At 37.9% G+C, this 15,723-nt stretch overlaps 1 protein-coding gene across 1 annotated transcript; it reads right to left on the reverse strand.

Moving 5' to 3' along the window:
- Positions 1-1,363: 1,363 nt before the first annotated feature.
- Positions 1,364-13,431, reverse strand: LOC133987279 (troponin C, skeletal muscle-like). Its single transcript, XM_062426588.1, has 7 exons — positions 13,379-13,431; positions 12,272-12,389; positions 4,883-4,937; positions 4,478-4,621; positions 3,740-3,854; positions 2,615-2,751; positions 1,364-1,395 (listed from the first exon to the last, which is right to left on the reverse strand). The coding sequence occupies exons 1-7, from the start codon at positions 13,429-13,431 to the stop codon at positions 1,364-1,366; spliced, it is 654 nt and encodes a 217-aa protein (XP_062282572.1).
- Positions 13,432-15,723: the final 2,292 nt, after the last annotated feature.

Below are 15,723 nucleotides of genomic sequence, written 5' to 3' on the forward strand. Positions count from 1 at the left end.
TGTTGCTTTCTTTAAAGGTGGTGGGGGGCTGCGGGCTATACTCAGAGGGAAACCTGCGTTTTCCCACCAGAGAGAGATAGAGAGAAAGCACTCCGACAGCTTGTCTGGGGCTTGGCTGCAACCTGTTCGCCTCTTCACCTCTCACGCTGGAGCTGAGACACTTGGGGGCAGAGGGGTGGGGGGGGGCATTGATTTCTGTGCTGGGGGAGAACGCTTGCCTGAAGATCAGTCACAGAGATTAGAGAGTTATGACAGATTTAGGCGGAAAACAGTGGGAAAAGATCAATTTAAATCAGATAACTGGAAATTTCTGCTTCAGATGACAAGTTTTATTGTTGAATGAGACAGCGATTTTGGTAGAAGTACCAGTTAAACGTTTGGCCACACTTTCTCATTCACTGGGAAAGTGTGGTCAAACTTTTGACTGGTATTGTCAAAAGTAATGGAATAGTGAGATAAGATTGATTGTAGTTGAACAAATGTGTGCGTGTGTGTGTGTGTGTGTGTGTGTGTGTGTGTGTGTGTGTGTGTGTGTGTGCGTGCGTGTGTGTGTGTGTGTGTGTGTGTGTGTGTGTGTGTGTGTGTGTGTGTGTGTGTGTGTGCGTGTGTGTGTGTAAAAGGTGGATATCGGTGGTGTAGAAAGTGTGCATGAGGAGCTGGTGTGTATAGGAGCAACAGCTCTCGAGTATACAGACATGTGATTGTGAGTGTGTGGTGACTCAATGTGTGGCTGTGCACCAGTGTTTATGTGTGTGTGTTTCTAAAAAAAAAGTTGTGATGTCAGGCAGACAGTGGTCATCCAGAAGTCCCAGAAAGGCCTTTGATAGATAAAAAAAGAGACAAGAATCAGACTAGATAAGTCGTGTCGAGCATGCAAGGTAGAATCATTTGCAAAGATCCACAATGAGCTGAAGGAGAAAGTTGATTTATTTAGAAAGCACAGAACAGGGTGGAGGAGAGATTTAGTTTTAAAGAGAAGGAGGAGGAAGGGGGGTCGGTGTGGGGATTTAAAGCTAGTAGGTGGTGTAGCCTTTCTTGAGAACTGACAGCTGCCAAGGGACAGCTGGGTCGTCGGCGTAAGGAGGCAGCAAGCAGGGTGGACAGTGCCATCGTCTTAAAAGGTTTGAACGGATATTTATAGATATCCTCACCATATGAGAAGGGGAAGGGGGTTGGGGGGGTTGGGGGGGGTTGAGTGAGGGTGAAGGCGAAGGCATTCTTCAGCCTCTATCCATTTTGACGTCTCAAAAAGTACATCATATTCACAACCGTAGAGGGATTTATAGCGGATCGCCCTTGTCTTGGTTTTTTTTCTCCCTATCTCTCAGAGGAAGGGTCACCGAGGAATGTAGAGCTGGTGTCATTACTGGACGTTCTCCATCATCTTCAGAAATTCTAGAGGGAGAAAGAGAGGGCAACAGTCGATCAGCCAACCCACCATCGATCCAACATACAGCGACTGATCAATGACTGAATTGATGAATGAATTAGTCAGTCACTTAACGTCAGGTCACAGTGTGTACAAAGTCTTTATGTGAGGATATTTAGTTCAAGTGACTGCAGAGCATAATCTGAGAAGTTTTATTGTTTCAACTATTTCAATTACTTGATCAAAGTAATGTAACTTATTACATTTGATTACTTTTTGATTCATTTTCTAATATTCTAACAAATATTTTCAGCTGTTAGGGTAAGTGTAACCATTAAGCACCAACATGTTCAGCTGTTTTTCATGGATACTTACATGATTTATAAGAGAGATCATTTTTTATAAAGCAAGATTTATCTCTCATTTGAAAATGTATTCATTAGTTCATGTAGATTTTGGAATATAAAATAAAGATATTTGATGAAAAAAGTCAAAAGTCTGGCATGGGTTTAATTGGTACTGTGACACCATTTAAGCCCATGTGTGCTCCATATAAGCCCACGTCATGATTATTTACTAAATATAAAAAAATATATTAATTTCAAAGAATTAAAAAAAGCAATTTATGTATTCAGTAACATGTTAAATATTAAAAAATGAGGAAAAAAATCTCCTGAGCAAAATCTTAAGGGTCTGACTTCAGATGTAACCCCCTTTGTAATCATCAACAGTAACTGTAATGTACCCTTACATTTATTTTGTAACCATTACATGTAACTAGTTACTCCCCAACACTGCTTATGGGGAGGATGAGATTTGATGGGACTGTAAATTACACTTTTGGGAAATAAGGTTATTTGCTTTCTTGTAGATAGTTTGATAAGAAGATTGATAACACGCTGAGATGTGAGTGGAATTGATTTTAATATCTAACTCTCTGCAAGGAAAATAATAATTGTTTTTTCCAAAATGTTGAACATTTCCTTTAAACGAAAGTTCATTGTGGACTGTGTTTTAATTTTATGCTCAATATATAGCTGGTACCACCTTTACTTGTCAAAAAAAAAAGGTAGCCTACAGTGTAATTTTTAGAAAGGGTTAACAAAATAGTATATTATTTCGTTTTAAATGAGTGAGAATGTATGTTTTTCTCTTCCTCTGATATTTATAATCTACTTTTTGAAAAAATGCTGTCTGGATCACAGGAAAGAAATATCTCCTCCTGTTCATGTGGCTTAAGCTCACCATCAAAATCAATTTTTCCGTCCTTGTTATTGTCAGATTCCCCAAACAGCTCATCAATATCTTCTTCTACGACTGGTTCTCCCGTGAGATGGAGAATGTCTCCAAACTCCTCCCGGTCGATGAAACCGTCTCCGTTTCTGTGGGTAAAAAGCAATATCAAAGTCACTATGTCAAAACAAACACACCTCTGCTGTCTTACATCGACACACCAACACACATTCCTGTTTATTAATAGGTCAGCTTTTTTTCTTTTTTCTTTTTTTAAGCTACATTTTCTGAATGATTCTATATTCTAGCCAACAAACTGTGGCTTGTCTTATAATTAAAGGCTGACTGGATTATGAGATACTGAAAGCAATATTAGTGGTTGAAAAAAAACAATAACATTGTATTGGCAGATAGACTATACTGTAGGTATATTATAAAGCTAGCTGCTTTGGACAAAATGAAATATCTTAGCATATATAACCATTGGATGGGCTGCTACAAAAATTAGAATGGATATCCATGGCAGCTAGAAGATATAGTGTGATTTTTTTGGTGAAATTCCTTACTACTAACCACTAAAAACTAAATATATGACCATGAGATGGTTCACATTCATGTCATACTCAAGATAAATATAACCTTGGTGATTAATTTTCCATCTACCGCTATCATCAGGTCAATATTTGTCTAATACTTTAGCTTATAATTAAATACTGATGACATTTCCATCTGCCACAGCTCTACTTTGTGTTTAGTGCCAACTATAGCAAATGTTAGCATGCTAACACGCTACACTTTTATGGTGGCATTGGTAAACATGATTGGCATCAGTCATTGTTAGCATTCTAGGAAACACTGCTGTAGCTAATTAGTTTCACAGAGCATGCTTGTGTCTACTATTGTTCCTTCCTCTAATTTTTATACAACAATAACTAATGAACATTTTCCACTTCAACAAGTAAACTTAAAATAAAGAGATGTGTGCTCTCTGGTGGACAAACGAAGGAATGGCAACACAGATGCTAAATTGTCTCAATCATTTGGCTTATGTTTCAATTTTATGTTCATTATATATAATACTAAGAGTGCTAAAACGCTAAAACATATTTGGCTTTCCATTAGGGTTTGGTGTCATACTTGTCAAAAATACGGAAGCATTCCGAAAGTTCTTCTTCACTCTTTCCGGCCTGGTCCTCCTTTAACTGTTGCACCATCATGACCAAGAACTCCTCGAAGTCAATGGTACCGCTGCCTGAGAAGAGGAGAGAGGAGTGATGTTTGAATAACAGTTTTTTTTTTCTAAGAATCCCATAATCATTAATCTTGTTTATTGTGTCCTTGGAGGTCAATGCAATTAGTAATTATTTGTAGCCACTTTCTAAAAACCTTCCAAGTGTATGCGAGTCACAACAGAACACAACCTTTTCTTGACCCAAACTACGCATATTACATACTAATACAGTAACTAACTGTGGTAGTTTACTATTTTAGCAGTTAGTACTACATGCCAATTAATCTCAAAAGATAGATTACACAATTTTTTTTTCCTGAGTTTAAATTTCTTTATTTTACAAGACTTTTCTGGAGTTGTCTCAAAACTACAAAACAATTTATTTTAGTTTTTCAGCTGTGAGAACATCCTACATTTCCTTGCATTGCATCATTGCATTGCATTAGTGTATGCATCAAAAACACAATAAAAAAGGACTCTCAAAAGGACACTCAATCCAGCTAATAGTCCACCGTCTTATAATTATGAAAACAGGGACAGGGAACACTGAAAGCTCAATTTCATCAATCATATGTATGGTTTTTGCATTTTGACGCAAGATCCTTTGTCCCTTTTCTATTTGTTTGATCTCACAGTGGTCTCACCGTCCTCATCCACCTCCTCAATGATGGCATCCAACTCCTCCCTTGACGGGTTTTGGCCCAGCATTCTCATCACCTGGCCCAACTCCTTGGTGCTGATGTCACCGCCACCATCGGTGTCGAACATGTCGAAAGCAGCCTTGAATTCTAGATGACAGAAGGACATTGGTTGCAAGACTTTGTGCTTGAATTTTAACATTTTGGAGGATTACAACAAGCTGACTCATGACATATCACTTTTTAAAATATAAATATCTGTTTGATTAATTTTCAGTTCACTTAAGAGCCATTCATTAATAATCAAAATAATTACTAACAATAGGATTGGAACAGTTGGAATAAGGAGGAACATCATCAAGTGAAATTCACTAAATGATGATGAAGAGATGCATTATAGTACAAACTGACCTGCAATCATCTCCTCAGTCAGGAAGGAGCGGGCATCGCTTTGGGCGTCAGTGGGCTTAAGAGAAGTGATCGAAATGAAGGGAGGAGGGGACAGTGGTGGATGAATGAAAGAAAAGGAGGTCATTAGTTATCATTCATATTACTCATTTTCCTGGAAGCTGCATTGTGATGACGCTGAACATGTTAAGAACTAAAACAGGATGTAAGGAGCGACTATAGTCTAAGGATGATAGCATCTTCATCAACTCTCTATAGAACCATTAAGCTGTTTGTATCAAAATCTATCAGCCTCTTATTCTCTGCCAACCTGTCCATTCCTGCCCTGTTTACAGCAAATCATACACCATAGATTACAAAAAAGCACTATAGTGGTGTTTTAGATTGTATGGGTGGTTTTGCTACCTTGCAAGCAGTCACTGGTTTACATCTGCTGCATCAGACACCAAATACAAATGTCTTGTTAAATTTACATTACAGTTAAACATGATATCTGGTTTTAAGTTTAATTGCACAGTAACATTATCATTGTATTATATTGCAAGTATTGCCTATTTCAAGGGGGTTTCTAGTTTTAATTTAATAAAAAGACATGTTTTTGTGCCTTTTAGTTTATACACATTGGTATGATCCTTCAGTGGTATGCTCTGGTCATTCTACCTCCTTCTAGTTAAGCCCTGTTGAGCCAGAGGAAACCAAAAGAGAAACCTAAAGCCAGAGAAAGAGCTGTCATTGACATAGTGACAGCCAAGGACTGGAAATAGTCTTATGTCAGGTAAGAAGTCATGTTTAATCCCCCACCAGCTGGCCGCAGCTGTTGATGATGGTTCTTAAAGGGGAACACCACTCAATATTAAACATGTTAGCACAGACTCAGTGTTGCCAAATCAATATGTTGGAACAGTTACACCTGAGTGTGTGATGCCAACTGATGTTTGCTTGGTTTTTATCTATGTTGTTCCAGTCTTTAGCAACAAACACTCGCTGCCATCTTTCCAGTCTGTTCTCGTATCCAGACTTTAAACCCGATGACATCACACCTTTAAATTACACTGAAGGTCATGCATCCAATATCAATCTTTCTTGACGATGCTGGCTTCTTTTTTCATTTTCTTTATAAGGCAAACAAGTTGAATTTTCATTTTGAAACAGAAAAGAAAACACACTATCCGTGCTATCACATCACGGCATTGCAGAAGAATACTAAAATTGAGTGGTATTCCCCTTTAACTGTTCTATAGACCTCTGTTTCTCAGTAGTTGATGACGACAGCTCATTATTTTCCCCTCTTTGTCAGTTTACTTGAAAGGCGCACACTAATTTTGACAAATGGAAGGTCACACAAAACAACAGGGGGTTAGTCATTCGTCCACTTTAAAGCTATTTTTAAGGTGACACTATGGAGAGGATTTGGGAGGGATTTTCTCAAGGTGAACGCCCTAAGTTAGGACACTCAGAAAAGGCGCCATGTCTCACTTTACTCAGCTGTGTGCTTTCTATCTTTAGCGTCGCTCCCTATAATCTCAATATCAATATCAATCGTATTGAGTTAAGTGACAATGTGATGGAACACAAACGCAGAGTAAAATCACATCTGGCTGTCAACCATCTGCAGAGAGGAGTTACAGAAGTTGAACAGAAGGTTTCCAACAGCAGCTTATCAGTCAGAGAAGTTAATTTTCCTGTCTTGAGCAAGCGTAAGAAAGTTACAAACAACCAAAACACCATATGTGCCTCGAATTAAATTCTACTTTAAGGAATCCCAAAAGATAAAAGCATTCGTAGGCATCCAGCTGTAATCCAGCTGTGTTGCAGATGAGGACTTGCTGGGTGACTGTGGGCAAGCAGAAGAAAAAGTTTCTTTTTGCTTCCGATAATAGTTTCCATCTTCTGTCACCATGCTTTTTATCCTCTCCAGTTCAAAGTTAAAAACAGAAAGTGAAAAATAAATCCTCAAATATTCCCTTTAACCTCCATCTTAATTTTCGGTTTCTTACCATGGTGGCCGGCTGTGCTGCGAAACAGACACCAGTGCAAACAACAGACGGCTGAGAAAGAAAGTCTCCCTTCTACACAGTTCAGGTAGCACTGTGGCTCCCCTCCCCTCCATAAGTACCCTCTCATCCCACTACACTTTTACTGAAAATGATCAGGATTGGGCAAGAGACCCCCTCCTCAGAAAAGTCAGCCAATCAAATCCGACTTTAGTTTGTGCCCTCTTACAAACTCCTGATGGACATCCCCTTTTGTGGCACACTCTCCAATCCGCCATATTTATATTTAGATAACAGACAAGCCCCAGTGACATTTATTTAAGAAGAAAAAAAAAAAGAAAACACAGCGGAGGCATCGGGCAGCTGGAGGTTATTTTGGCCGTGGATCAACAGGGCATCTCAGTGCAGATGGACACTTGATTTCACATACGTTAGAAGAACAGGACACATGCACACTCATATACACATCTCACGGACAAACGTGCACAGCAAGATTAACACCTCCCAGTGTGCACAGATTCTCTACCCCTTTAGCAATGTCCGTCAACCCATCTATCTGCCTGTCTCTCTGTCCTCGCTGCCTTGGACTTGGCCTTGCACTGGTGACATCTGTAACTTAAGAGGCGTGCAAATAGACTTTTGATCTCACACAGCTGTACCTCATCTTTAACCATCTTAGCTATTGGTTTCCCACTACTTTAACAAGCAAACCGACTAAATTAGATCACCTAGCCACAAGCCTGATTATGCAACCCATGGTTAGTACATCAATCAATCACCAAGCTGAATCATATTGAACAAAGTATATGTTAAGGCAAATTAAAATGAATATACTGCTGCAAAACTCTCACCACTCTTTAGTTCCATTGTGTAGTGGTTTTACATGGAGGGAAAGATGAGCCTTCAGCCATGGTAGCATCTGTGTGAGTCTATACTTAGCTAAATGGTAACATCAGCATGCTTAGATGGTCACACATGACAACAGGTATTGTTAATGCTCACCATCTTCGTTTGGTTTGTTAATTGTGTTCATTTGCTGATTAGTATGAAACACAAAGTACAGCTGAGTCTGAATTGATTGTCATTAGATTAACAGGTATTGGTTCATAAACCAAAGTATTGGACTAACAGAAAGTTTGACATGATGATGGCGGCATAAACCTTCATGAATCACATAAGCCATTTGGATTCATCCTCTGGGGACCTTGAATGAAAAAATAAATCATCTATCAAATAGTTGTTGAGATATTTCAGCATGGACTAAAGTAGTGGAAAAAATGTTTTATTTGTCACATACAAACATATACACTATCAAGTGCACTTTCCACTTCAGCTTCCAGGTCAGCTGATGGAAACAGTTGAGTCTCAGCTGATCTTGGTCTACACTCTGGAATTTTAAGAAGCTTTCACTGGAATTCTATTTATGAACAGAGTGCTGTCTCATTGGCTTAGAGACTAGAGCAACTGCAGTTGATCAAAAAGCATGAGTGCCAGACATGCAGTTAGTAAGAAGCAAGGGTCATTATTGAAAAGCAACAGAAAAAAAAGAATCATTTGGAGTTGCTTCAAAAGACATTACAGATTGAGGCTTTTCCTGCAGCTAGGAGGATTAAAATGAAAAATTAGGCCAGTCAGTCATTCAGTGCTTTATAGAAAGAAAGAAACTTACTATTAACTCAACATCATTAAATTGTATCTCAGTGTGTCAAATATTCTCATGATGATCAGCGTACTAAAATTTGGATTTTTAATTGAACAAACAATTGAATATTTATAAAAAAAATAGTTGAAGATTCCTTTTCTCTCATTTGACTAATCAATAACTTGACTAAATGTTGCAGATCTAGATGGATGTTTTTTTTCTTTTTTCTTTTTTCTTCTTTGGACCAACCATGAACAACAAAAACTGAACAAAAACATTTTTGGCAAACACAATTTCGATTGGCCACTCATGGGTTCTCTGCTCGAGCTAGGCAGGTCTGAGTTAATCAGGAAAAACTCTTGAAGAAAGTGGTCAGTATGATGGATTCACAGATATTTATGAACTAATCATTACCTAATGATTCATTGATATGGTATCTCCCAGTCTGGTCTCTAGAAACTCATCATTATCTTTTATTTAGTCCTCAATTCTCAGTTATTCTGGAAGCATTTATTAACGATTCATCAATTTTAGGTTGTTCCTCATTTGTTCCTTGCACACATTTTGTTTTACCATATATTATTAAGTATTAGAAGTTAAAGAATGACCTTAATTATTACAGTTCATCCTGGGGGGAACTTGAATGTCAATACTACATTTCATGGCAATCCATCCAACAATTGTTGAGGTATTTCAGTCTGGACAGACCACACTGATATTCTTAGAGCCATGGTAGAGCTTTAAATATAATTTTTCATCATTTTGAGCACCACAAATTTACTTTCCTTGTAATGTGGTGTCCAAACTTTTGACTGGATTATGTATGTCAGATGGTTTAAAGTTAACAACAGTGTACTGGCCTAAGTAACGTTTGTGCAACATCATTATAAGTTTTCTTCAAATCTACACATTGTATCAGCATCAAGATCAGGGCAGAATTTAGTGGTGAAAACGTTCACCAACTAAGATATATATTGCTCACACCAGTTTTCTTCTTATCCTGGTTGGATAAGGTTTGCATGGAGTGAACATGTACCTGCACAGCAGCTTGGGTAGATAATTATGTTATATTTAGATGATTTCTTCATTGTTGGAGTCTCAGTCACCACTGAGTTAATTCTCAGTCACCATTGAGTTCATTATATGCTGCTGTTCACAAGAAATCTAGAAAATTGAGACATAGCAGGCGGAAACTCACTGATGGTAATAATACAGTGCAGTCTGCAGGAGAGTAGAGTAATTGGTTGGAACTGGATTGGGGGTGTAATTTGTGATAATGACTTTATTCAGGTATTTGGTTTGGTAATTGGTTTCTCTTCCTTTGACCCATGGATTACCTGTGGATTGTATGTGACTTTGATTTCTGTAGAATATGAACAGTATTTAGGGGATAGTGAACTTGGATGATGTTTGCATGTATCTATGTAAGTTGCATGTTTTTGTGTATTAATAATGTAGGTCTTTATATGTAGCACATGGTACATATACTGTATTTTTAGCCATGCTACCAACAAGGCTCTGTCGGTTGACTGGTCAGTGCACCACTTTGGTCCAGGCTGAAATATATTGAAAGCTATGAGACGGGTAGTACAGACATTCATAGAGGATGAACACTAATGACTTTGGTGATCTTTAGACCTTTCCTCTTGCACAACCAGAAGGTCAAAGTATTTGTAGTTTTTACTGAAATGTACAAACATTCATGTTCCCCTCAGGATGAACTTAAATTACTTTGAAATCCCTTAACTTTTCATGTAGCACCATCAGCTAGGCTAAAATTCAGTTTTTCCAGTTGGTTCCTAAGTAAATACGTGCTAAACTAACAACATTAGTTGTTCTCAGTTGTACTTAGTTTCTAATGTTTAGTTATAATTAACAAAACGAAGCTAACAAACTAAACAAAGATGGTGAGCGTGTCATTTATAACTGCTAACAAGCTCAACAAAGATGATAAACATGGTTAAATGTATAAATGCTAACAAGTTAAATAAAGATGGCGAGCATGGTTAACTTTAAACCTGCTAACAAGTTAAACAAAGATGGTAAACATGGGTAATTATACACCTGCTATCAAGCTAAACATAGATGGCAAATATGATTAACTTTATATCTGCTAACAAGCTAAACAAAGATGGTAAACATGGGTAATTTTACACCTGCTATCAAGCTAAACATAGATGGCAAATATGATTAACTTTATATCTGCTAACAAGCTAAACAAAGATGGTAAACATGGTTAATTTTATACCTGCTATCAAGCTAAACAAAGATGGAAAATATGGGTAATTGTATACCTGCTAACAAACTAAACAAAGGTGGTGAACATGGTTAACTTTATATATGCTAACAAGCTAAACAAATATGGTAAACATGGTTAACTTTATATTTGCTAAACTTAACAATGGATGGTGAACATAATGAACTTTATATTTGCTAACAAACTAAACAAAATGGTGAGCATGGTAACTTTAAAACGACTAACAAGCTAAATAAAGATGGTGAACATAGTTAACTATATACCTGCTAACAAGCTACACAAAGATGGTGAAGGTGGTTAACTTTATACCTGCTTAGCATCGACATATTAGCATTGTCACTGTGAACATATTAGCATATGATAATCTTAGCATTTAACTAAGCACAACCTCGAAGGGCTGCTAGCATGGCTGTAGACTTCTAGTAACCTGCTGCTGGTGTTTAAATACACATTAATTATTCAATAAAAAGTTACAAAAGTATTCTATTTTTGGGGGTTTTTGCTCAAGTTTTTTTGGAGCGAGGGAATACATTTGTTTTGAAAGTACATTATCCATACGTCATCATCTTGTATGTCTTTGAGTATATCTAGAGTAGAAGGCTGTTGTGTAATTCAAGAGATTAAATGCATCTATTAAAAAAAAAAATCATTTGAGCAGAAATGCATTTTCTCCTTTTATTTCCCTTTGGCAACCTGCTCCGGCAAAACTAGTAGTAACTAGTAGCCTAACCACTTTAGGATTTAATTAAAGGACCAATATGTAATATATTTACTGTATGAAAAAAGACCATGATATGTTATCTGAGATTAAGGAAATATGCTATAAGTAAAATTATGGCCTCTGCAACTATAATACTACAGTCAGTAACTTCTCCTTTGAAATGTTATATTCAGTGTTTTGGCCTGTGTGATTCGCCCTGTGTGATTCCACACTGCTTATTCATCATTCAATCATTCAATTGTGGTACATTGCATTATGTAGTGTGCTTGTAACACACTACATAATGCAATTTTAGGAGGTCCTGGTCATTTCATGTATTTCTATTAGATCAGGCTAACACCCATTTTGACACCCCAGGTTGCCAGATATGAAACATTGGCACACAAACACAGCGTGTTGCAGCCATGGAAACAAACAAATAAACTAGATCAACTGAGATAGATTCCACCCAACGTAAAAACCCACATAGGTCTGGAAGCGGAGGAGACAGGGGGAGACAACCTTCTCCAATCTTTTGAATTTTGACTGCACTACCCATTTGAAATGCAGTGTTACATATTTCCTCTTTAAACTACAGTTAAAAAATTAAATGACCAGTGCTGTTCACATGATCTCAGTTTTTGGCAGGTTTAGATCCATTCCTCTTCTTACAGTACTAAACACCTGGTCACATTCCACATTTCTTCTCTATGGACAGTACTCTTTCTTTATCCCCCTCCTACTATTCTCCATGTTTTGATTCACACCGTCTCCTCTTTCCATCATAACCTCCTGTCACCCCTCTCAGCCATCCCCTCTGCCTTCCCCGGGGGCCTGGGCGCGAGTTCAGCTTCCCAATGATGTCACCGCATTCGACGAGTGCATGCTCGCTGCCTGACTGACAGCACCAGCTGATGCTGTGCAACACAGCACAACATTTTCCACACATCCTTTCAGCAGATTGGAAACAAAGATGTGGAACGGTGACACGAGGTTGGTTTGCAGAGAAGGAATGAAAGACAGAGGGAGGAAATTATTTGTCTTTTTTTTAAAAATATTTTTTTCTTTTTCTTATTCCTGCCGTTTCCTTCTCTGACCACCTTCTTCTTCCTCCAATTCTCCTCCTTCTATTCCTGGACATACCCCAGGGGAGGAGGGGGGGTCAGCTGAACCCTGTAGACAAACACACTCTATATAAGGTTGGAGATATACCATCACTCCTCCCCAACCAGCCCTCTATCCCCCCATCCTAGAACCCTCTTGATCCCTTATTCACTTCTCTTATTCCCTTATTTGCTTTTCTTCCGTCCCTTTCCTCGTCATTCCTTCCCTTTTTTGCCTCCTATCTTTTATGCATCTCCATCACTCATTACACTCCGCAATAACCTTCCTAATGCAGTGAAGTGTTGGGGTGGACACAAAGATATGAACTCTGGCAGGTGCCAGAGAGTTCATGGGGGGGGGGGGGGGGGGGGGGGGGGGGAGTATGATTCCATATCTGGTTGAAACTAGACATGCAGAATACATAGCAAAATATGACAATTAATCACTGTAGTTAACCTTTGCCATAGATTTTAAACCTTCTAACAATCCCAGGAAGCAAAGAGCAGAGTTAAATCATGTTGCAGTTGATGAACACATCTGAAGCCATGTAATTAAATTGTTGAATCTTTTCTTCAGTAATGTAAATTCTTGCCATCAGTATATTTTGCATACTTAAAGTTTTATAGTAACCTCATAACCAATATCTGTTCTTTCCAAATTAATTGAATCCTCAAATAAATTCTTCCTGTTTTACATTATACATTTTTCTTCCCTTTTTTGATAGTGGATGCGTAAAGGAAGACAAATGCCTCAAGTGATATCACAAATCTGGGGGTGTGGAATTAGAAAGCAGTGTATTTACCAGACCTCTTCATCCCTCTCCTCATCACTGCTGAAGGCTAACAGCCTGTCCATTACTGTCCATTTTGAATCTGATAATGTTCAAATCAGATATTTCAAGGTATTTCAAGAGGCAAACTGAAGTTATTTTAGATATCGAGGGGAAATCACAACAGCTACACCAAAATGTTGGAAATATAATATTACCCAGAGCAAGGTTTTTACTTGGATCCAACTCATGTGAACTTTTCAGCTTACAGTGTGGGAGTAGGATGTAGCTCAGAGTTTATTTTTGTCACCCAGGTAAAAGTTGTTGTTTTTTAATTACACCTAATCCCCTGCAGCCGTGCAAACACCAAATCTCAATTTCAGATAGATTCCCAACCCCAAATGAGTCCGTGAAGCATCAGTACCTTATTGGATCGACACAAAAAAAGGAGACAGGCTAACTGAAAATCAAATTACACCTAGCCAAGTGGAAACTGACAATCTGTTTTGACTTAATCAAATAGATGCATGTATGGCTTCAGTTTATTGTCATGACTCGTGGTTTTTTGGACTTTTGGGTTTTGATTTTCAGTTTACTCTGTGTTTCCGTAACACTTCTGTGTTCCTGCACTCCTCCTCAACCCATTATTCTCTCCACACCTGCCCCGCATCAGGTTCGTTGGAACTGCCTCAGCCTTCACACCTGTCAAGTATCAGTCTCATCAACCCTGCCCTGTCTCCAGTGTCCTCTCAGCCAATAAACTCCCAGCCTTTTCCCTATCAATGAATTAGTTCTGTCTGTACTTAAGTCTTGGTTTACAGTTCAGTTTTGTTGGATCCTTTGTTCAAGTTAATCCTGTTCAAGTCTGCACTTTTGGTTGTATGCCCATCCCAGGAATAAAGCAGTTTTTATTATGCAGCCCTGAAGATTACCTTCTATTCAGTATGCATTAGAAGTTCCTTACAATGCATCACAACGGACATCCAAATTATAATGTAATTTAGTATGGCCAAAGTCAACATGACATTACTGCACCAAAGTAACCAAATTGGCATTTATTATACTGCATAATACATAGGTGAACATCAACAATAGTGTTTTATATTGTCAAGAAGGCAAGGAGTGTGAGAATAAGGCAAAGACATGGGTAAGCCTTTAGACTGGATTCAATCAAACTTCTTCTGTCTGAATTGTGTCAAAAAAATCTAAGTGCCACTATTAACTCCAGATACAGACTGACCCATTATAACTTTCTCCATCATTTATATTACGCCACAGAAATTGCATAAATATAAACCTGAGATATCCAACCTGTGCTTTAGATGTGGTATAGAAGAGGGCTAAGCCTTCGATCATCAGTACTGAGTATTGTTTGTCTCGCCTCTCGTTTTACGTTACCTTTTCTGTTTGTTGTTGGGTGGGTTAGGGAAGGGGTTTAGAACTATGTTCCTGTATGTTCATGTATGTCTTGTTAAGTTGGAAAACTGAAAATAAAATATTCTAAAAAAAAGTAATCCAAATACAACTAGTCATCTACAACAGTCTGACTGAAATGTAAACAAAACACCCAATAGCTTAAATAACAATTAATATGCTCACAGCCTATGCTCCATGGTGTTTACTGTATCAACGTGTCATCAGGCCATTGTAATTAGTACAAGTTTGAGGTAAACACCACACACACACACACATTTGAAGAAGCAGACAGAGCAAAGAAAAAGTTTAGCAATTAATATCTTATCAAATTAGGTTTATCTTTAAAAAAAAACCCGTTTGATTTGAATCTGCACAGCTGAATAGAGCCTAATAGTCAGCACTCACTAAAGTCTCAATACGACCACTGTTGAAGTGGCCTCCACAAACAGTGAAAAGTTTACACTGTCAAGACTTATCATTGTTTCCCTAGCAAGAAAAACACCTGTCCATATGTTTACTTAGACATAGAGATTAAAAAATGCATCTTGTATCCTGGATCTTACTCTCATGAAGTGCACATATAAAACCTGTAATCATCACTGATAGACTGTGCAATGATTTATTCGCAAAAATAAAATAGCTACTCATCAAATAATACATGAGGAGGTACTTTTTTATTTGTTACACTGGTCGGAATAAATCACCTTTCTTTAAAATTCATTCAAAAAGTCTCTAAGTTCTAAGTGACTCCTATCACCTTCTTGAGACTCATACAAACGTGTTATCTTTTAGATATGTAAAAAAGAGAGAGGCTGACATGTTGAATGAGACTCATTCACAAAAAAGGTCTAATGACATAGAAAATGCACAAGAATAATAATGAAATAATAGACAGCCTTGTAGAAGAGCCAGCAAATGGAAAGAAACTCCAAGAAGTGTCTCTACAATCCGTGTTAGGTGTT

Source organism: Scomber scombrus, chromosome 10 (genome assembly GCF_963691925.1).
Source record: "Scomber scombrus chromosome 10, fScoSco1.1, whole genome shotgun sequence".
Taxonomy (NCBI): Eukaryota; Metazoa; Chordata; class Actinopteri; order Scombriformes; family Scombridae; genus Scomber; species Scomber scombrus.